This window comes from Sinohyriopsis cumingii, chromosome 5, assembly GCF_028554795.1.
Source record: "Sinohyriopsis cumingii isolate HCF-2022 chromosome 5, ASM2855479v2, whole genome shotgun sequence".
NCBI lineage: Eukaryota > Metazoa > Mollusca > Bivalvia > Unionida > Unionidae > Sinohyriopsis > Sinohyriopsis cumingii.
Genome location: NC_142965.1, coordinates 32,689,802 through 32,714,301, shown reverse-complemented (window position 1 = coordinate 32,714,301; position 24,500 = coordinate 32,689,802). Strand labels below are relative to the sequence as shown.

The 24,500-nt window shown below is 35.2% G+C and overlaps 1 protein-coding gene across 1 annotated transcript in view; it reads left to right on the top strand.

Moving 5' to 3' along the window:
- The window catches only part of LOC149798900 (histone demethylase UTY-like), a 211,471-nt gene that overhangs the window by 161,965 nt on the left and 25,006 nt on the right, over positions 1-24,500 (top strand). The window contains exons 16-21 of the mRNA XM_089957814.1: positions 10,769-10,870; positions 14,135-15,188; positions 16,186-16,301; positions 17,320-17,419; positions 20,113-20,183; positions 22,366-22,497. Of these exons, the coding sequence (XP_089813940.1) occupies positions 10,769-10,870; positions 14,135-15,188; positions 16,186-16,301; positions 17,320-17,419; positions 20,113-20,183; positions 22,366-22,497 (1,575 nt within the window). The remainder of the gene's footprint in view (positions 1-10,768; positions 10,871-14,134; positions 15,189-16,185; positions 16,302-17,319; positions 17,420-20,112; positions 20,184-22,365; positions 22,498-24,500) is intronic.

Here is a 24,500-nt window from a genome sequence, read left to right as displayed (position 1 = left end):
ATGTTAATAGACACCCTTGACAGTATCTTGAACATATTTACATCCGAATCATTAATCAAATTTTGTAAAGACTGCTTGTACAATTCTCAATCAGTTGGGGCATGATGTATTTAATGTTGCTTAAATGGACATGTTGCATGTTATTTTTTTCTCCCTTGATTCAGACTTCTGATTTATTTGCAAGAGAAACTTGGTATTCCTGGTAAACATATTATGTAAACTCGTCGGATTCGATTTGGAGCAATTTTAGGTCCACCATGCCTGTGCATAGTATTGATTCACTATTATTCATGCTAAAAAAAAGTACTAATTTACCAGACTTAACATTTTATTGTTAATGGAGGCAACTCAAATAAGTAAATGACTGGATTTTGTAATGGTTATCTCTCTTTGATATTGTTTTCTCTTATTGGTAGAAATTGAAACAGTAGAATGTGCATTAAAAAAATGAACAAATGCAATAATTCCTGAAATAATGTTTCTGATGTTAATATAAATTCTCATGTGACTTGTAAAGAAAAAAAAAGTTTAGGATAATATTATAAAAGTTAATTAGAGCATTCTGTTTGAAAAAGTTAAAAGGATCCTGAATAACAATATCTCTGGAGTTGTGTTTTTTCATCATTCACTTCAACCCTCTGAGCCATCAGGGATAAAGTTTCCAGAATGTAATTTTTCAATCTACTCGGGAGACAGCATGAGAAACATTTGTTGTCAAACAGCCGTAGAAGTTGATGTTAATATTATACTATAGTTAAATAGTTACAGAATCTGATGGAAGTTAACACAAACTCGTTAACCCCTGCTGACCCATTTAAGATTCAAGAGGTTGTACCCTACTACTGAGCTCTGTAGTGTCAAGATCATTTAAGATACACTAAAGTGGGTGGTATTACAGAAAAGTAGAAAGATGTAACACTACAATGGTACCAAATAATCAGGACTTTCTTGTCGCATTATTAAATTCAGAGGGAAAAACATTTTTTGTGACGATTTGTTTACACGCAAAATTCACTCATTGGAATCAGATTTTGTGTCCAGATTTGGCTTTTTGGCCTCAGATCTAAGGCAGACTGGCTGAACTGCACACAGACAGGAGAACCATTGCAAAAAAATGGATTACATGAGGTTTTGGAGTAAAAATAGGCCAGCACACAAAATTGATGTGTCCAATAAGCAAAAGAAAAAAGAAAACTCCAACCCTTCTGCAAATGTGCAAGCTAAATAGCCAATGAAAAACGTTTCTAACACTAGTCTGCAGGCTAAACTAAAATCTCTTGGCAAGCCAATTTATTCAGATGCATTCAGAAGTAGTCCTGAAAATGTGTTTCCTGCTCGCATTTCAGACGAAAATGACAAAAATCTCCAGGGATGAATGAGTTCATACATCTCAGATGAAATGTGTTAGACTTAAGCAGATAAGAACTTGCTGTCAATTGGAAAATTTCTATGTACTCCTACATTCAGTGTTGGTTGAATGCTGGTTTTTGCAATCACTTTAACACAGTATTGGTAATATCATTTCAATTAAATGGAAGCAAAGCGCCTCTCCTAAAGATGCGCCAAGGCAGTTGACCTAGCCTGGCTTGGGTGGGTATTGAACCAGTGATCCTTGTATTACGAGTCCAGTGCTCTACCAGGTGAGATGCCTCAACTCCCACACCTCCAAGTACTGTAAATACTCGCTTACAAGTCGCTGCAAACTGCACCATCCCAGATCTGTCATCTGTGCAGTTTGTTAACAGTAATCAGTTGAATAAACGAAGTACACCTTCATTGATCTACAAGTGGATTATGCTTTGGCAGATAAGGATTTTTGTTGTTTGCAGTTTTACACAACTTATAAGCAAGTACATATGGTGTGCCCTTGAGAAATGGGAAAGTTGTAAATAAAGTTAGAAAATTAAATTAGCAGAGCAGAAAAATATTTTTTTATGGTACTGAAGTAGCAAGTGCACATCATGTACTTGTGAAATATTGCATTGTAAGTATACTGTTGCTAGTCTTATTTCGGAAATAACTGATGCTTTCAGACATTAATAACCCTATTCATTGGTTGCTTATATAATAAATTCATTTCATTTCACATCCGTTTAATTTGTATTGTGTGATTACACCTTAAATACACTAGTAATTGGTAACTTGTTCATCTACTCTATCATGAATATTTTAGAGCCATGCAAAACAACACTATATGTTGACACCAATACATATCATGAAACTGAAGAATAAGTTCTTGTGTGTGATTAGCGAATTTTTTACTTTTCTTTGGAAAATAAAACACTTGGTTCCTTATCATAATTAATCACTGTATTTTATACTTCTGTATGATGGTGTTCAATGCTTCATTTTTACTCACTGTGGTGTATTCAGAGGTAACCTACACTGACTAGAGCTTTAATGTGCCGAACATAATTACAGTCCTAATTTTTGCTTTGGAGACATTTCAGAAATGTTGCTATTGTTTTTATCAGTATAAATACCAGATGAGAACTTTGATATCGCATCTTTTGCTTCATCCTAAATGTGAATGAAAATAATGCACAGAATATCAGTTTGGCTGTGTAAGAGACACACTAACCATCTTGGCCGCTCGACAAGTATTAAGTACTGACAGAAAAGAACAAATATTTTTATTTTAAACCAATCAAACAATGTGTAACAAATGATGTTGAATGTACTACCCAAAATGTCGATGGTGTTTATGATGAAAATGGAGCAAAGTCATCAAGATTTTAAACACAGGATATCATGTGTTCATGATGAGCCAGAACAAAGTTTTTCGCGTCGTACTGGGTTGATACACACACAAAAATGTGTAGATTCTTATACAACGTTTAATGCTATGCATAAGAAACAAACACTCTGTAATCGGCATTTTCAATCATAATATGTATTGCACATAAAACTTAAGAAGAGAAACACAATTTATAAAATTTTCACCAAACAAGTGACATCGCACACAGGTCTTTCATGCTCATACCATTAACAAAGTGCCAAAAGATGACAGTAAAATAAAGCAGAAGAAAAAGGGATGTAATTTCAGTAATGTATTTGCTTATAATAGCGATGTCATGTCACAAGACGGGTTTTCTCATGCATTGACTCGTATCATGAGGATGATATTGAGTTCGATAATGACCAAGATCCACTTGCACTAACGAGTTTTGTTATCCGATTGTCTGTGCTTGTTAAAACTCTGAAGGTCATATGTCCAAAATGATCGTGATAAAACATGGAATGTAAGCATATATCATTATCCCGGACAGGTTTGATAATAAGTGAAAGCTACTTATATTAAAGATTTAATTTGTCAGCACTCCCATGACAAAAAGTATAATCAGATTTTGATGAAATTTTTAAAGTCTTATATCATGAAGTTGAGTTTGATTATGAGCACGATTTGTACATGTTCATGTGACATATTCATTTTCCATGAGTCTTCAGATAATTGTTAAATATTCAGATTTCTTGACCAGATGACCATATGCCCCTTTTTATACATCTATTAATTTTTTGAAGTTTTATGATGCATTGAATTTATCTTATAAAAAAATAGCAATGATACCAGCTTATGCATTTTTCTGTTTGTAGAAAGTTGTTGGAATACACATGTACTGGTTGTCGACCATTGCAAGTAAAAGCTAAGAAACAGAATATACTGCCTACCGTAGTTTTCCCATAATGGGTAAATTGGTATACAGTGTATTCAGGTCAGCAAATACACAATGGCAAGGCAATAAAAAGTTCAGGGTCAGTTGTGCACTCCTGGAAGTTCATGAGGAAAGTTGCCAACCTTACAAATTGAAAACCTGTGATTTAAAATCAGAAAAACAATGTTGCCTTTCTTATCTCATTTGTTAAGCTTACAGTTCAAGGTCAGATAGACCTGAAAATAAATGTGAGACCAACACATATCTTTGCAAATATTTTGCAGATCTGTGATAAAGATCTACATTATTTTTCTGTTTGTCATGTGATGTGTGTTTGAGAGACCTGTTGCAACGTTAAGCAGAGGTTTGTATAACAGTGCATTGGAATAAACTAATTAAGGTGTATTGGGACCTTCCACAAGAGTTGTTATATATATATTTAGCCTGATGTCTTCTAATATTTCATTGAATCAACTAGTATTTACTTTGCGTGGATTGAACTAGATATATTATGATTCCGTACATACTGTGTCAATTATGGCATGCCACATAATATTTGGAACAACCAAAATCCCCACCCCCAACACAAACACCAAGTCTCAAAAATTCATCCATAACAGAATGGGATGGGAGGGGTGTGGTCATATTTTCAAAGACTTATATAAAATGAATATCCTGAATTTTAAACGTTTTAGAGAATATTATTGTATCGAGCATGGTGTAAGCAAAAACAATGGCTCTGATAGAATTACAGTCATATAAAATTTAGATAATTGGTTGGTTAGTTGTGATATTTTGTTGTATAGTCAGTTTAGAAATTATAAATTGATAAATGAAGTTTTGTGGGTTTTTTTTATTTTTTAAAGAGGTTGATGCTCTTCGGGTTTAAAATTGGTATGGATGTAAAAGCTACTGGGAGGGTAGATAAATACTATAGCATGCTACCCATGTATATTGCCGAAATGATAATAAGCTCCAGTACTCTAGAATGCTCTGCAACTATACTGCTAAAATAATAAACTGCGCTTCCCTTGAACAATATAAATACTCGTCAGATGAAAAAACAAACATTCATTCTCAGTGTTCTACAGTTATTTGATGTTGCCGCTGCAATAAGAAACAGACATCTGTTTGGTCCTCCAAAGCTGTCCTTTTTGCCGTAACTTCAAGAAAACATATACCCTTCATCAAGGCAGGCTGACTACAATCTCCAATAACAACAACGAACCTTTCATCAAAAGTAGTCAGCACCAAACTTGAATGAGAGCAATGGAACCTGATAGATTTGTTGCATTATCCAAAGTGACTAGAACACGTTTATTTTTCCATGAAAGATTCATTTTTGCTAACGGTCATTACCAACAGCGACATAAAACACAAATTACATTTCTAATCTTTTGAAGCCATAGACATAAGGCCATCAAGTTAAATGGAGATGGAGTATGCTGCAAAGATGTTTGTTAAACTTTTTAATTTGTTCCAGTTTTCATTTCCCTATCAGTAGCCTCATCCCCTTTGTAGCCTCGGCAAGATGATACTGTCTCCAGCTGACCAAAATCTAGGCCACTTTAAGTACAGATGCATGTAGCATGTAAACAGCTATAGCCTTGTGGTACTGGCGACAATTGTAGTGAATTGTTAATTGACAAATTCAGATATAGATCAAAATGAGGACTACCATTTTCTAAAATAAATAATGGGATGCGAGTCATATATGAAGTTTATAAAGTGATCTATACTCGAATTCATGGATTTATTATATACAAGTGCAGTACTTAACGGATTACGTATTGTACTACACAAATGTAAGTTGTCAGTATACAAGTGTTTTTCCAACTAGTTGTTGTTGTAGGGTTTAACGCCATTTTTCAGGACATGATAGGCTATACATGGCAGCCAGTATTAATGGTGGAGGAAGAACCTGGGAAAACTCCGGAAACAACCACAAGAAGCTACTGGCAAGCTTTCTCACATACCCACATTGGCTGAATCCGTGACTTGAACCCATGCAGACAGAGGTGAGATGGCAGTGATCCATAACAGAGAGCACTTTAAACCACTCAGCCACTCTGGGCCTCTTTTCCAACTAGTTTGTCTTCATTTAATGAAAAGCATGTATTTTTTGTGCCTGCTTTTATTTCTGTTTTCCCCCCCCCCCCAAGCCGTATGTTTTAGGTAAATGCATCATTCATTTGGTTCAGCTAATTGACTTGGTTTGTTATAATACAGTCGGGTTCTACGGATCCCAACTACCGTGTTATAGTGGGGTCATACTGTGTGTATGTGTTTGTTTGTGTGTATATAATATATATATATATATATATATATATATATATATATATATATATAGCAATCAGTGTAATCAAATTAAAAATTTTAAGAACAAATCAAACAAATGTAAAACAAAAATGATTGTAGAACTATTGATAGCTGTAGAGGTCATTAGAATCTGCATGAAGCAGGATTAAATTGGACAGACTAAATATTAGTCACTTATTTTGGATTATTTTGGGTCGCCTGGCTTTCTGGTCTCCAAATAAACCCTTTAGCTGTTACTGATGCATCTCTGTGTCACTTTTTAAAAGCTCCTCAACCCAGTGTCAGTAACAATTTTTTTCACTTCCCAGCATGTATGTGTATGGTCCAGCATTACTTAAAATCCATTGCTGCATATATGCATATGTTACAGCTATGTTAACTGAAAGTTGATTGGTTAAAAGTACAGAAGTTTACATATTTTTGATTCTCATAACTTATCAAAAGATTTTTTACTTCACATTTTGATACAAACTGAGAGGTTAAATTTAGATACAAAGGTAGGTCTTTTCCACACCTTGAAATACACAGTTGAGATAAACAACGATCGATTCTGATTTTCCGATTTTAGCGAGTTTGAAGGGTATGGAAATTCAGTATTATGGCCATGATTTTTTGTCAGTTTCAAAGACATCATCCAATCTTTCCTAAATCCATAAACCTAATGCAGAAGCCCAGAAGTTCACATGCATTTGATATGAATCAACATTTTAATATCCAAACGGTTCAGAGACCTGTGTGACTTTATGGTGTGCAAGATATCAATCCCAATTTTCTAGACCATTGTCGGCATTTAGAGGATTGGGAAATATCTTCTCTATTTCCCGCTTGCTTTGTTGGAATCTATGCACTTTGTGTTACAAATGTTCTTGTGTTCAAAAAATGCTGTTTCTCGTTAGGTCCTAACTGCAGAGAATTCAAGATGTAGTGCAGATAATGAATTATGTGAAAACTAAATCTCATAATGTACAGACTTTGTAGTTTCCATGAAATTTTTGTAAAGTTCTTCTAGTGATACTAATAGCTTTCACATAAACTAATAGACAAACCACCATACCATCATGCACTCTAAACATGTGCATGAAAACAAGAATAGATGATATATGCTTGTTCCTTAATTTCCTGAGGTTACATTGTTGAAAATCATTTTTTTTAAGGCTTGATTTGTTGCACCAGTGCATGTGTTAGAGAAACTGAGCTTAAATAGTTCGAGTTTATCTTGACATGTGGTCTTGACAATAATTAGACAAAATGGCAACATTGTTGAATTCTTTATGGTCGTAGCTTTAGAATGATGGATGTTGTCATCTTTCCTCTATTAATGCCTATGAAAGGTAAACATACAACTGGCCCTGGACTACGGAAAGTTATTTTCAAAATATCCATTGAAAGTGAGTATTATAGGTGTCAGAGGAGATCAAATTACATATCAGTTTTGAACTCTTCTCCAAACAGCATGGGGCAATCATACCAGCTAATCAGTGACACCCACAGCTGCCTGAGAAACCCAAGCCAAGAAGTCGACAAGTATAATGTCTTTTAATTGCACTGAGCTAATTATATAGGTATATTGTATTATACACTTGCTCAAGAGTGGTACTGTTTAAGTTAAATGTGTTGAAAAAGTACAGTTGTAAGAGTTGTTTCCTCTAACCCATGTCACCCCATTTTTGATTTGTGGTGTAGGGTCAGTCTCCATTCCCTATCGAAAAGTTAGAATTTGTCAACACCATTTGGTGTCAGCATGGGGTAGCCGCTTATTAGCCAGCCCAGCAAACTTGAATGATCTTTCATCGAGATATACCTGCATGAAATTGATAGGAATATGATCTATTTTCTTAAAAATTGTGAGCATAGCAGTCATCATGTCTTTAATCCACAGACAGATGAAACAAAAGTACGTCGTTGCTGAAATTTGACTTGGATTTGACCATTTGCATGGCGACTCACATGACTATACGAATCTTGCAACCTGCATGTCAATGACATCAGAGGTCATATAGTCATGTGATATCGACAATAAACAAATTTCCAAAGTTGTACGTAGAATTTGTACATATTATATAGAAGTCACTTATTGTTTGTAAACAAATATTATGCACACTTAATTCCAACATATTTTGAGAATAACGACCAGAAATCTGTAGGTATCGCAGCAGGGTGGAGAAAACTATTTTCAAGAAGTACTGGGCACGTGTCCGCAATGTTTTTGTTGATGTCATGTGACTACCACATTGACATGTGCTCTCTGCATAGTGAATCTGGTTTTCTTCAAATTGCTACAACATTTACAGATTTTCAGTCGTTTTCACAAAAAATATTTTGAGAAGTCTTTTTTCTTCATTTTTCTATAAAAATTATGTGACATTCATTTATATGTTCGATTTCTTTTCCTACAGCAACACTTCAAATGGTTTATTGTTGATATCACATGACTGTATGACCTCTGATGTCATTGACATGTAGGTTGCGAGATTTGTGTAGTCACGTGACTAGGTATGCAATGGCCAGATCCAGATTAAATTTCAGCAACGATGTACTTTTATCTCAGCCGTCAGCGGATTAATGACATAATGAATGCTATGATCACAATTTCTGAGAAAATAAATCATATTCCTATCGATATCATGCAGGTATATCTTGATGAAAGGTCATTCTAGTTTCCTGGGCCAGTAGCCCATGCCGACATCAAATGATGTCGGTGAATTCCAACTTTTAGATAGGGAATGGACTCTGACCCAACATCCCAGCATAAATGTCCAAATATCAAAAATGGGTGCCAAAGGTCAGAGGAAACTCGGACTATTGTTAAGAGGTGCTTGATATACTTGATCTTGAAGTAAAATATTCAGTAAATTTATCAACCTTGTTAAAAAGTCTCAACATTTTTCTTTGAATTCTTTGTATGATGTACATATACAGCTATCTCTTGTTACAATGAACCTCATTATAATGTGGTACTACTATAGACCCATGACACAGATCATACCCATGTATAACAATAAGGGTTTCAAATGAAAACAAGGTGAATCTTAGGCTTATTTTTTAATTTCCTCTTCAAAACACCATTATTTAAAAAATTTGACAGTGCCAGCTATATATGGTTCCATATATTACACTGTTCTCAATTTATCAAGGTTTTGTATATCTCTGGTACTTTGTATAATGCGTTTTGGTACATAACGTGGTCAGCAGTTATCGACCTCAAGTACCGTGTTGTGAGGGAGAGCTGTATATTAAGTTAAATATCACCCTTTAGTGAGAATGCCAATCATTACTTTGATCACTTTGTATTTTCATAATGCTTATATTGCACACATTTTTACTGATATCTTCCTGGGTTAAAGAAACAGACAATGCATCATATATCTGATTGAGCCAAATAAAAAAAATTTATACCAAAACTTCTGAACCTATTAGGAGATATGTCAATAAGCCAAAAAAAAAATCTATATTGGACTGCAGGTTACCCGAATTTATCCTTTTCACATGTATGTACATATATTTATGAAGTACTGTTGTATTTGATTGGATGAACTTGATGCCATTCCAAAGACTGAATTTAGAATATATTTTGCACATAAATTATAGTACGCTTTTACCGTCATGTCTTTCAACACATTTTATTATGAGCAAGACCTGCCTATAATAAAGAGGTAACCTTGAATATGAGTTTGTTACTTCAGACTATATTTCTTATAGTTTCACAAATATATTTATATCATCAATGAGATCTTGAAAGAGTTCAGCTATAGTTGAGACTTTTATACCTTTATCTTTTTTAAGTGGATCTGTCGAAAAAGAATCTCTTGTAATAGGATCTTTGCCATACTCTCTCTCTCTCTCTTTCTGTCTGTCTGTCTCTCTCTCTCTCTCTCTCTCTCTCAATGTGTATAATTAATAATGTTTAAACCATTGAGTTATTCTATGATGTTTGCAATTTCTGTTCAGACCACTATGTAATTCTCTGATGTTTGCAAATAATGTTCAAACCAATGTGTAATTCTGATGGACATGTTCCTTTCAAAACAAAAACAGCTTTGATCTGCCATGGTCATAGCCACGGCACATTTGGAATGCCATCTATATGGCGTTGAGTCTTCTATCAGACCTATTCAGAGGAAATATACATGTATTGATCTGTTTAAATTCATATATGCTGTATTTAATTTTCATGTCAATAAAATGTTTATTATTATTCTTTTTAGTTATTTTTTATGCCTATAATGTTAGACACATTATTTTTACAGACTTGTAAAATAGGTCAAATTGACATAATCATTTAGAGATTGCTTAGTTAAATGGTCATCTGTTAAGTTATTTGAAGCAGGTGAGTGAGATCAAGCCCACTTTGGTCTCTTGTTATTACCATATTTTAGCCCCAAAAATATTATGATATCCTCTGTCACACCACCCATCTGGCCATCTTTCCATACCTCAATCTCCTCCAGATTCTCTGTGGAAATTTGCAAAACTTATTGATAGGATACCCATGGGACGATCTTGTAAGAAGGGTATAATACTGGCCACACCCAGCTCTCGTTCAAGTAAAGATCATATACACAAAAGTGTAGTTTGGTTTTTGAATATTTTGCCCTGACTTGTACATACTGTTATAGCAGGAGGACACTACATATGGAATGGAGCTGGGGTTATTACCCCTGTCTTTGTCAAGCAATGGGGTGGGTGATGAGAATATGTGATAAAAAGCTTAGGAATTTGTCAGAGCAAACCCCAGAATTCGCTGTTGTATCTGTCATCCTTAGTTTGGAAAAGCTAATTTTATTATTCTGTTACAGGCCAGCCTGAATCCACAACAACGACAACTGATGCAGAGATTACAGAATCACTTAAATCTACAGCGGCAGCATGCACAGTGGCAAGCTTTACACCAGCAACAGGTAAGAGCAGACATGTAATCCATTTAGATTTTTCTGTTCCTATTTATTAGATATACATTTCTTGTTTCATGTAAATGACAATAATATTGTTTTATTATGTCATGGCCATATTTTTTAAGAAAAGTTGGAATCATATTGTAGGTTTTGTTGCAACTTTACATATTGGAATTTTGTCACAAGTTAACATTTCCAAATGTTACAATTTATCACACAGATTTAGTCATCAGTGTTCTACATGCAATACTCCCTCGATATCTCATGCCCTGATAACTCACAAACCCAATTATAACATGGGGTCAGGCATGGATCCAATTTTTTAAACCAGAAAATACAAAAAATATTGATCCTTATTTCTTGAACTTGAAAAAAATGCAATTAAAAACTGAAACATTGATATATCGCTCGTTTTATGGTCAAAAACGGTAGATATGACCTGGAAATTTAAATCAACATTTTAAAATTATCATCTTTTAATAAGAAGTCATATAAATGGTTACATTTTCTTTCCAAACGACATTCTTAGTACACCATAATTAAAGATATTCAAGGAAATTTTGATCAATGAAAATGTCACTTACGCCTAGTGTATGCAGTACATTAATATTTAAATGCCAATTAAATAATTTTTATTAAGTGAAATTTGTGTTTTAATTCTGTGTTTTTGTTCCACTTAAGTGTTATCATAAATGCACAGTGTGTTTAGATGTGAAATGTGTCAATCTACTGTAACAGCTATGCTGGCAAGTGTTTCTCTGAGAACCTAATTAAGTGCCAACCGTGTTTCGATAACTGTCTTCCAGAAGTATTTGTTGTATTGTTGCACTGAATTAAAAGCTGGCCTCCTTTGTATTAACACGTTAATTACTTCTTCTGAATTAAAAGAGGTGGATTTTTTTTTTTTCAAGTTCAAAGGCACGCAAATGCTACATACTTAAAATCTAGTGGTCCCAGTCGTATGTCGGGTGAACTCACTTAAGTTGATCAATCCCACACTGTTATAAATGTTATTGTGTATGTAAGAAACTACCTTAAATTAACCAACTCTTACGTAACTGTTTTCAAAGATAGCAAGGCAACCAAGCGAAATGAATACTTCTTTTTAAGAAAAGCTTGGTTTTGCAGATAAAGACCATTGTGGGCAAGCAATTTTCAGAGAATTCCTGAACTGGCACTTGATACACTCAAGGATGATAAGAAGTTTCACTATTACTTTCAGTGAAATTACGACATCAATATTGTACTAATTAAACAACAAAATAATTGAGTTTCGATGTAGACGTTTGTCTCACAAAAAAATGATGGTTTTTAAAAAATAGGAATCTTGTTTGATGGTGTATCAACAATTAGTCTAGTTCCTGGCTGCTGTGACTCCTGACTTTATAGTATACTATTTTATACCATTCCGGGAACCAGGCTAATCGACAAAACAAAAAGCAGTGATGTAATGCACAGATATTTTCGCGTACACGTGAAGGTTGTTGAAACCAGTTGAAACGATCTTTCACAAGTTGGACATTTTGAAAATGTAATTTATACAGAATAACGAACAACTTTAATACAAAAAGCTCATTATTAATAATTGTTATTGATGTGATTGTAAAACAAGGATTTAGTAATTAAAAACACCAGTCCCCCCACAAGCAGATTTCTCTGTGTGTAAGCAGATTTTTCAATTGTTGGAGGTCCCTCAGTAACTCGTGCCCTCGCTTATATTGGAGTCTATGTTTGTGGACCCCATTGTGCACAAATTATCGAGGGAGAGGTGTATTAGAATTATCACAGATTCTGTTATGGCCTTATGTACTACAAGTGAGTTACATGTCTAGTTAGGGTGACACCATAGAGCTGTATGCCTTAGACGTGTCAAAAACTTTGTGCTTTGTTAGTTGAGATTGCATAAATTATGTCCATCCTGAAAAGAAATGAAAAATTTAAATCATCGCATTTGAACAGTAGTGATGGGGAGTTCACAGTTGTACTGTCACATGCAGATATGTTGAAGGAGGACTGTGTTTTATAGTCTGCATTTGCTGGTATGGAGTTACTGGTTTTCTGGTGTCAAGAGTCTGCATTTGCTGGTATGGAGTTACTGTTTTATGGTGTCAAGAGTCTGCATTTGCTGGTATGGAGTTACTGGTTTTGTCGTGTCAAGAGTCTGCATTTGCTGGTATGGAGTTACTGGTTTTGTGGTGTCAAGAGTCTGCATTTGCTGGTATGGAGTTACTGGTTTTGTCGTGTCAAGAGTTTGCATTTGCTGGTATGGAGTTACTGGTTTTGTGGTGTCAAGAGTCTGCATTTGCTGGTATGGAGTTACTGGTTTTGTGGTGTCAAGAGTTTGCATTGCACATTTTCAAAGTTTTACAACGTGGATCTTAGGCAAGACATACATTGACCACATTGATTGCAGAACTCGTTGATTTGTTGCATACTAATTGGTCATTGTTTTATATCATTTTTGTTTACTTTAAATATTGATAATGCTTCCAAACTTTTTATATACCTGTTTGAAGTTGAGAATATTGTATTATTTGAAAAATGCAATTCTTTTGACTTGTATTCTCACTCTTAGCATAACTTTCGGACAGTTGAAGAAATCGTAATGAAATGGTAGATAATTATATATCAGGTATAAACATTCTCACATTCCATACCTATACCCCCTTCCTCAAAGTCAGTGTCACAGCATGGAAAATATAATTTTATGATTTGTGTCCTTGTGTTTATTTACTGTCACACCCACTGCTTAAAGGTGTACATCATGGTTTTGAATCACAGGCATCAAGCCACTGAATTTTAATGTCTTTGAAAATGATACTGAAGTCGCAGAACTGATGCTTTGAAAAGAAATTATAATGTAGAGATAGATTGTTCTAATGTAAGGGACCTTAAGTTTTGACATGTATAGTCTGCAACAGTAATAGTGCACTATTGCTTTTTACTGTTCAGATCTGTATAAGTTACTTGGCTGCATTTGATTTGATTAGTCATTATGTTGATTTGTGGTGGAGGGGTGGGAGGCATTTTGAGTACCAAAGTCGTGAGTCAAAAACTTGTCCCTCCATGTCCCCTTCAGATTTTAAAATCTTATCCTCCTCTTAAGCCATGTTTAGGATGTATTACAGTTTATTGACTTTGTGATTGAACAAATTATGTCACAGATTTTGTTATTATTTTTGTGACACTTAAAATGTTGTAGTGACATGAATTTTAAACAAAATTGTCCTGTTCCTAGACTTGTATCAGTTATGATATTTACATTGACAGGGAGGACAGATGGGTCCAAACCAACCAAATCAAGTCCCAGGAAACTTAGCAAGTCAGCACTCAGGAAACTCTTCACCCCAGAACCCTGGACAGCTTGGTCCACGGTTCCCAATGCAGCCTCCACTTCCTCCTCAGGGATCAAATCAGCTCAGTGTTTTCCCCATGTTTCCCCATGGTCTAGGAAACAGTCCAGAAACGCGAGGCCCCCCGCCCTCACATACACAGAGATCTCCCACCTCAAATCCAGAACATTTTCCATCATTTGTAAATTCATCTTCATCTCAAACTGGGGTGGGTTCAGTTCAAGGACTGCATAGTGCCGCATCCAATCAGTTTGTTGGAAAACAGTTTCACCCTGGAGTTGACCCCTCACATCAAGGTCATCTCCAAGGTCAGAGGTCAAATTTGATGGAAGGAGTGCCTTTACCATCTCACCATCCCTCAGGTCAGATACCTCACTCACGACATATGAACATTCCAAGTGATTCTGTTAATCTTCTGTCTCAGGGCCCTGGCATTCATGGCCAAGGTAGTGCACCAAATCAGCCACTTCAAAGCAATGTAACATCTCAAAAAATGCTTGCAGATTCAGGCTTACCAAAAGACTTGTTAGGAGTAAATCCATCAGACATGAGTGAACATGAATTGACTGCTTTGTTATCACGGCCTGAAATAGCTACCTCCATCGCCGAAGATTTACTCAAACAGTTTTCTCCAGGTCAAGGTCATGAAAATGAAGACAGTGTAGGAGGATCATCTAGTCATATGACTCAAGTATCTGTGAACAATAGACTTGCAGCCACTAGTACAAGCTCGGTGATAACAGCTCAAGGTTCTAGTCCAAGTGGCAAACAACATTCCACAAGTTTATCTCAGGATAATTCGCACACAGATTCAGGGATTCTAAGGAAAAGCAAAGACTCAGAAAGCAAACTATGTGATAAAGAATTGGCTTTACTTCCAAGTGAAATTCCAGCTGGATTGGGTATACACAAGCTTCAGTTCTCCATTCATATGATGGCAGAACAAGTTTTGGATGCCTGCAAAGGACATGGTAAGATGTTTTTGCTTGAACCTAGTGTTGGTATACTGTGCTTTAAGTCAAACTAGGATGTAAAGGTGAAAGTGTTTTTTAATAATTGGTGGCTTTTGTGTACAGGTTAGTATGTATTATGAAAGAAATCAAAGGGACTTGTTGAACTTGGGGGGAAAAAAGGGTGTTATATTAATGTGACAGTGCTAATGTTAAGACCTTACTTCCTTAGATGTAGTTATACATTTCCTGCTGCTGTCATTAAGTTGAATTCCATGAGTCATATGGACTATAGGAAATAAATGCAGTCAAAACAATTATAAAACCTGTAGTTAATGAAAGTGAACATTATGCAGTTGGTGCTCAGTGGAGTGTATGCATGTATGTGTTTATATTTGTGTGCATGTGCATGTGTTTCTGTATATATGTATCGATAGATAGATAGAAAGAAAGAAGGTTCCTGCAGTCATCAAAAATCATGGGAAAAAATTGTCATCATGATACCATCGAGAGAAAAAAATTCCTAATGGAGATTTCTGTTATCTTTCCTGTCATGTTGATCAGTCTTATTAGCATTTTCATCATAATCCGGTTTGTGTAGGAACCTGCTTGTACACTTGTTAACTTAATATACATTTCCTTTTACAATACCATTAAATTATTTATTATTTCATTGAAATGACAGTCTTGTAATTTTGAGCTGGCTACTTAAAAAAAATAATGAAAGGGCTCTTTGTCTGTCTGTCTGCCTGTTTTGTTCAAAAGACCACAGAAAGGTGCTGTTTGAGATAGGTTATTGATTGTATTGCATTCACCAATTATAATCCTCATGCAAAATATTTTCTTGACCTTATGCAAGATTTTCGGTGATGTATATACAAAATAGTTAAGATTTTGAATCCAGGCAGAGATGGAAGATATCAAACTGAAAATGTAAACGATAAAAGGTAAAAATGGACAGCAAAAGCTGTAAGCTTGTGAAAAGAGTAAACTTTGAGAAAGAAAGTTTATGTTTCAGGAAAGCATGGAATAACAATAAGTATGTGGAATGAGCGATGTCCACCCCGACCACCCAGCCCTCCATTTCCACCTCTTCCCAAGGACAGCCTCAACCCACCTACACCAAGTGTATATGTAAGTTGTTGCATAATCTACCAGCGGGTTAGGGTTTTTTGAAGGCCAAGTTTTCACTGTCATCATATATGTATGCACATGCTTAGATATTGTTCATTTGGTTTTATGTAATTTGTTGCATTCGTGAAGTGAATACCTGAATTTGTTGGATTTTCACATGTAACACACTGAAGACATCAATTTGGTCCAACATGACTAAAATAAAGGTGTCAGTTTTGTGTAGAATGAAGTACATGTATATATTGGTTGTGTTTTCAATATAGAAATTGTTTCACCTTTTGCGGATTTTAATAAATGTGACTTTCACATGCCTGATTTATAAATGTATTTTTGTGTATCTTTTGACAGTTTCTTGTTTGATGATTTTTATGTCTGCTGTAATTGATAGTTTTGAAGAAAAAAAAGATTTAAGTATACTGGATTACATCTCCCCATCTTGGTATCACAATAACACCTAAGTGTATCTTTTTTAAGATTTCACAATGACTTTCTACTTAAAATTCTGAGTTTTGATGTTTATTTTATACTGGACATATTAGGCAATGACATCATCAATGATTTTGTGTTCCTGTTGCATTGTGCTGGCATCATCATATCTCAGATGCTGTTGTATGTAAACATGAAACTTGATTTTCATCCTTTGGAGTTGGGTAGACTGAGATAATAAGTACAGTACTGTGTCCCAATTTCCACATTTTTGTGACAGCGTCAAGTGCTTGAATATTGTAGGCAAAAACATCTAGCATTCTGTAAAATTCTTATTCCTGAGTAAATTGAATTCTTACTATTTGTCAGTTATTTTTGAGAAACAGATAATGCTGTGAAGGAAATAAGAGGGATGTAAATATTTCTGCAGTGGACTGTACATTGCACTAATTGGTTTAATCAATTATATGAAGTTTCTGATAAGATTGTTATAATTTAATTTCGATAGATACAAATTGTTTTATTAATATAGCTTGAGTCTTCCATGTCAGACTATTTTCATAATGTCGTATTTCCATTCTGTTCATTCCAGTTGGAAAGTAAGAAGGATGCATTTTCCCCAGAGCTTCAGCAATACTGCCAGTCTCAACCAGTTGTTGTCATAAGGGGGCTGGCAGGTGCCCTGAAACTAGGTCAGATAATAAACTGCTTTCTTATTACAAAATGTGTAATTTATAATACATGGATACAATAGTATACTAAATTTACCATATATACTTACAAGACAAGTCCAGTTGTAAACTGCACAGACCCAGCTCTGCTGTTGGACTACACGCCAGCAGGTCTGGGTCTGTACAGTTTGTTAAGAGTACTCAGTGGAATAAACAGCAAAGACCATGATCTGCAGGCACATTATGCCTCGGCAGATCAGGATCTTTGTTGTTAGCAGGTTGACTGGACTTTTAAGTGAGTATATACAGTAAACATTTTCTTAGTGTAATGAATTCAGATTTTTAAACTCGAGTGTTTTCTGCTCATTGTTTCCTTTAAAAACTGATTTTATGAATTTGCTTATACACATCTAGTATCCGTAAACAAGAAATAGTGACCATTTAGCATGTCATTCAGATGTTTGGAAACAGATCAGAGCCTAAAATTGGAACACATCAAAGCAGCTGTTTGAAAAAACAATTTGTTTATTTTTAAATTTGAAGGGGGAAAACATTTTTTATAAACTTAAACGTATGTTTGTATGGATAAGTAAACACTTGCAGGTTGAAGTATTTGTCATTTTACTTTACATTTGGCCCCGGTTTTCTGTTTTAGAGTATTCCAATAAATCCAGTTCTTTGCTTAGTTACATTCTATTCTTTCATAATTCTATGTCTTATTCCTGTTTTACACTTTTCTTTGAAAAAAGGTGAATATTATTAGACCAAGCCATTACTCAATAGCATGGATGTAGAATGGTATCTTCCAAAAGGTGGGCAGAGTAAATAATATTTCTCCCAACTGACAAAGTTTTTAGAGAATTTTCATCAGCTTTTGCTAAAAATGTAAGTTCAAATGTAAGTTTATAACTTAATCTACACCTGCCTTATGTTAGGTATATTATTGTTTTCTATTCATCCATCAACATTTGCTTCTCTGCATTTTGTTTGAAGATAATTTCATAAAACTTTGTCCAGTGGCCGAGTGGTCTAAAGCGCTCACCATTACGGATCACTGCCATCTCACCTCTGTCCGCGTCGGTTCGAGTCTCGGATTCGGCTAATGTGGTTATGTGAGAAAGCTTGCCAGTAGCTTCTCGTGGGTCGGTGGTTCTTTCCGGGGTTTTTCCGGGTTCTTCCTCCACCATTAATACTGGCTGCCATATATGGCCTATCTTGTGCTGAAAAGTGGCATTAAACCCTACAACAACAACTTTGTCCAGGTATATATCATGACTAGATGAAGTGTTTGTGTTCCATAGTCGAGCCCTTTGCTTCAAGGCCAGGGTCATGGCAAGGAATAGAAAATTTTTTTAATAGTATCCTTATCCAGAGCGTTACTTTTAAACAACTTTATATTTTATATATATATATATATATATATATATATATATATATATATATATACACACACACACACATACATACCACATGAATAGACCATGTGACCCTATCATATCCTCATGGTGTCAAGGTCATGGCAAGGGAATATGTCATTCTATGTGACATTTTCTTTTCTGTTGTATAGCTTTTGAACCACTGAAGATAATAAAACATTGCCCAGTTACAGTTATTATGACCGGACAGTGTGTCACATACCATAGCCATGCATTCAACCTCAAGGTCAAGGCAAGAGAAAACATAATTATTTGATTTGTATCCATGTGTATAGTGTTGACCAACTAAAGATATATTGATGAAACCTTTGCCAGATATGAATGTTGCATCTCACACATATAGTCATACCCTTGTCTCAGGGTCAAGGTCACTTGGAAGAATAATGTAAGCAGTGGACTCTTTCCTTATCCAGTCTGTCACTTTTTTATCGTATCTACTCTATAGTTCTGAAGTTAAGATGATTAGTAGAGAAAAAAATCATGAGAGAGGTGTACAATGCCATTTGCAGCACTCATGTTATCACTAAATAAATGATAGTTTGAACTTTACTGTTAAGTTGTGCCATAATTTGAAGGAATTAACCCTTCAGGCAAAACATGAATGACTAACAACAACCAAAAAGTTATCTTCAACAACAGCAAAAAAAAATAACATGCCAGTTGAGGCAGTCATTTAATTTACTCCACATTTTATTGTTAATTTTTCCATCCCATTAATTTCCCAATTCTTTCCAATGAAGGATCTGATTGTTTGACCTGGATAAATTATTCTTTCAAATGGCTGTCTTGGGAAGCTGACGCTCCCCAGCAGTCACTTATTACTGAATAGATTTCATATAGTGACTGTACAAACTGGCATGTTCTGTATGCTTGGGAAAATATTTGGAATAAAAACTCTGCAATCAAGCTTTTTAACATTAAGCCCACTATTGGATAGTGGCACTCCTCATAGTAAGCAAACCACAGCGATGAGATGGTATTATGCCCATGACATATAGGCCAGGTATGACCGACTTGTGCATACTTTCTGATGGGCAAATTTTGACCAGTGTACATGCAGTGTCCATGTCCACTGACAGGGAATATATTCCTGTCAAGTGTATCAATTCCGCGACATTTTATTGTTAAAACTTGATGTTGTTGGCCAAAAGTTTTGGAGCTTGACTCCACAATATGTACTGGACAAATTGTGGTGCTCATACACTGAGTGGACTTAAAATGAGGTTTTTACTTTTTTGTTATGAAAACAAATAACAGATCATTTCTGTCTTGTTTCAGACTTGGGTCTGTTCTCAACCAAGAGTTTAGTAGAGGCCAATGCTGATCATGCAGTTGAAGTGAGAACACAGGTTGGTTGCTTTTTCCTTCAGTAATTGCTAGAGCGGATATTCTTTTGATGTGTTTTATTGAATATGATTATGATTACCTTTGAAAAATTTATTGTATCTGCGCTAACAAAATGAAATCCCAAACTTTCTAAAGTCTCGTATACTGTGTGTACTTGCTTGTAAGTCGAGTCAATCCACAAAAAAAGATCCTGATCTGCCATAGCATAAAGCACATGCACATCATGATCTGTGTTATTTGTTCTACTGAGTACTCCAAACAAACTGTACGGACCTTGAACTTCCAGTGCATTATGTGACAGCAGATCTGGGTCTGTGCAATTTGTGTTTGGATGTGTCATATGAGTAAGTACATAAAGTGTGCATTCTCTATTTTATCAGACATTTGATTGATATTGTACATCACCACAATTCATCATCTACAGTATAACCATTTGTTTACCACAAAACTGCATGGTGACGGAATGCCTGCTCTAATCAATGAATAAACAGGATATCATGTTGTTTTTCGTTATGAAATCTTATCTCATTAGTAATGGAGGAAAAAAAATTGAATGTATTTTCCATAATATTCGCAGACAAATCTATTTAAGGAAGGATTGATTATTATTATTTTGTTATGCAGCTTCAAAGTACATTGGTATTTCATTCATGGTTAATTATTAGTCATTTGATTTCATTGAAGAATGTATTTAATGGACTCGGCATAGATGATGCATTGTAGTTTATTTGTATTGACTCCGTACAAATTTCATGTATGAAACGTCAGGAAAAATATTTATTGCCAGTACTCTGTTTGCAGTTAAATATAATGGTAGCCAACTATGAGCTGTTCTAAGTCTGTGTAAATCAGTTAATTATCTTCTCTTCTCACTCCATATACTGAAATTACGTTGAAATCAACTTAATTTATTTAATATCCTCCTCATGACTCATATAATTCCTGATTTCCTAGGAAAAGTTTTAATCATGATTCCAGTTGTGATGTTTTATTTTGCACAAGTTAGAAAGCTGAAGTGTTTTGTTATTGAGCATGTCTCAGATATCAGAACTAACACAAAAGCTATTATTGACATCAACTATTTGGCAGTTTTATTTGATTTCTAAAGGTGAATTCATCCATAGATAATCAGATCATCGCAATAAATCATCCATTGTAATGTTGATTTAGATAAATGACATGACTTCACTCAAGGGAGATGTTGTAATAAATTGTTAGTAGCTGAGGCAAATAACATCAAATTATCATTTGTCTAATTTCAGGTTATAACATCTCAAATTATCATTTGTCTAATTTCAGGTTATAACATCTCAAATTATCATTTGTCTAATTTCTGCACTATGTTCATGACTTGTGATTGCAGTTTAGTTGATGTTTAATTGCTGCTTTCTTACTTCATTTACCTGATGCAATAAAAGTTGTCATGAAAATTCCCACTTTGTTTTCATGGATTCCAGATTTTATGCTTGTGGCTTATCATATGTGTGCCAGTTAATTATAAGGATACCATTGATGTAGAAGTAACAGTTTTCTTCAAAAATGTCCATACTTCTATAACACTATTGTTGTTATGTAAAAGACATTTTTTTGAAAATATAGCCAAATGGCCAAGTTACAATGGTATGAAAACTACCTTGGCGTAAATCCTCATTACCTATGTTATGAAGGCACTTCACCCTGACTTCTCTTGTTGGCACTCCACCATCCTTTAGGCCAACCCTCTTAAAACTTGATACATTTAATATGTGGCATATAGTAACATTGAACTTGTGCCTTTTAGGCATACAGTTTGTGTCATTAATCATTGTTTCTGACTTGCATTGCAAATATTATCTTAAATGTTCAAGCTGAATGCATAAAAATACACAGAGAATGTGCTTAACAAGCTTAAAATGTCCGGACACACAACCAGCAAAATGCCCTGCCTGTTGGTCTTGGGGAATAACACTGGTCCACATTTTCAGGGTTCTGACGGACAACTGATTCAGAGTTATTAAATGATTCGAACATGGTTTGCAGTATGAATTTGGAAATATTGCTTATAAATCAATTATCTGTTAACATTTTAGTGCCGTTTTGCAGAAGCAGTGATCCAGAAATGGTGTGCAGTATCATTTTTTCAGTGTCCCAAGGGGTGACTATTGAATTCATTTAACTGTTACTGCTTTTATATTACCATTGCAGAAGCAACAGGCCCCGGATGAAAACCGAGACCAGTTTGGCAACATGGTGTGGCGTTGTGAGAGTAGCCGTAGTCATACAAGTATTGCCAGATATGCCCAGTACCAAGCCTCCTCATTCCAGGAATCACTTAAGGTACTACAGTGCAAACTCCCTTAACAGTCCTTAACAAAAACCTTTAACCAGGGCCTGATCTTCCCTTCTCTTCCTTTCATACACATTTAATCTTTCCTCAACAGCCACATCCCTTAGCCAATAAAAATTGTTCCATCCCAGAGGTGGATGTATAAGAGGGGTTGTATTGTAGTTCCTAGAATAAATCACTCAAGGTACTAGTCCTTACAAGAAATAATTCAAGGTACTAGTTCCGAGAAGAAATATACATATATACAAATTTGAAGTATTCCTTTTTTCATATGCAGATTCTGATTTTTAGCTCACCTGTCCACAAGGCCAAATGAGCTTGTTGGATGAGCCTGTGTCTGTTATGGGTTGCCCATTTGTCATAAACAGTTGCTGGTTACCAGTCTGGAGTGCATATTGTCTGATTTTAGTCATACTTCGGAAATGGGTTTAAATCATCAGAATCGCAGACCAGTTCATTAATGTTTGAGATCAACACATAGTAATGAGGTAATGCTGCATCTGATTAGCAGAGTTTCTTACCACTCCGGAGACCATATTTCTAATCCAATTTTGACAAAACTTGGAATGTATGCCATATAATGTGTCTTGGATATATGTTTATGTCAGGATAATGGGTGAGTTTGATCATGTACAGCAAACATGCATACAAATAAGGTTTGCACCTGAATGGCTGGGCTTGTGACTATGCTAGAGGCCATATTACTGATTCAGTCTTGATGAAATTTGAAATATATGCTTATGTAATTGATATCTTGGACGTGTTCACAGATGAGTGAGATTCAAGCATATTAATGATTTTGATCTTGCATCTAATTGGCTATGGCTGTTACCACTTGGGGAATCTATATTTCTGATCCAGTTCTTAAACAAGTAGACATTTCACATGGGCATGTATCATTTCAATCTTGGATATGATAGCAAGATGCATGCATACTGATGATAAGTAAGCTTGAATCTGATTGGCTGATCATGTTAGAACTCTAGAAACTGCATTTCTGATCTGATTTTGATCTGCCTTTGAATATATCCTGTATCATAAAGAAGTTGGACAATTTCAGTAATAAGCTAGATTGATGCACATTAATAATGTGATCTTGCATCAGAATTACCGAGCTTATTACCACAAAGAAAGTTTTCATTACGAGCAGGCTTTGATCAAACTTGGAATTTGAGCCAATATCTTGAGGATGAATTTTTATTCTGAGTGTGATCCCTGCATATCAATGAGGTTATCTTGCATCTGATTGACTTAGCTTGTTGCCACTGCAGAATCCAGTTTTGATTAGACTTGATAAATAGCCTTATATCGGCAAGTTCTTGGATGAGCACAATTACAGTCAAGATCCTTGCATATTAATGAGATGATTTTGCATCTAATTGGATGAGTTTGTCAACACTTCAGAGCTGCTATTTCTGATCCTATTTTATCAAACCTGGTCAGTGGGATCACATCATCAAGGTTATGTTTCTTTATTATGAACAAAGCTTACACACATTAATAACATGATTTTGCAGATGATTAGCTGAGCTCCTCTCTTTGATCAAACTTTGGTTCCCCGGTTGGCCAAGTGGTCTAAAGTGCTCACCTGTACTGATCTCACCTCTGTCCGCATGGGTTAGAGTCATGGGTTTGGCCAATGTGGGCATGTGAGAAATCATGCCAGTGGCTTCCCATCTCTTGTGGATTTTCCTGGAGTTTTCCTGTGTTCTTCCACGAACAGTTATGTTGGCTGCCATATGTAGCCAATTCTTTGCTGATAAAAAACCCCACAACAACTACTGATTAAATTTGGTGAAGTAGTGTTAAGTTGTTGGATGATGTTTATTATCAGTGAGACCTGTGATCATTTATGATGTGATCTTACATCTGATTGACCAAGCTGTTTTTACCACTCTTGCAGCTAGTTTTGATCTATCTTGGTAAATAGGCCTTTCTATCAAGATCTTAGTATGATTATGAAGGATAGTGACTTGTTTTAATGACCATGGAT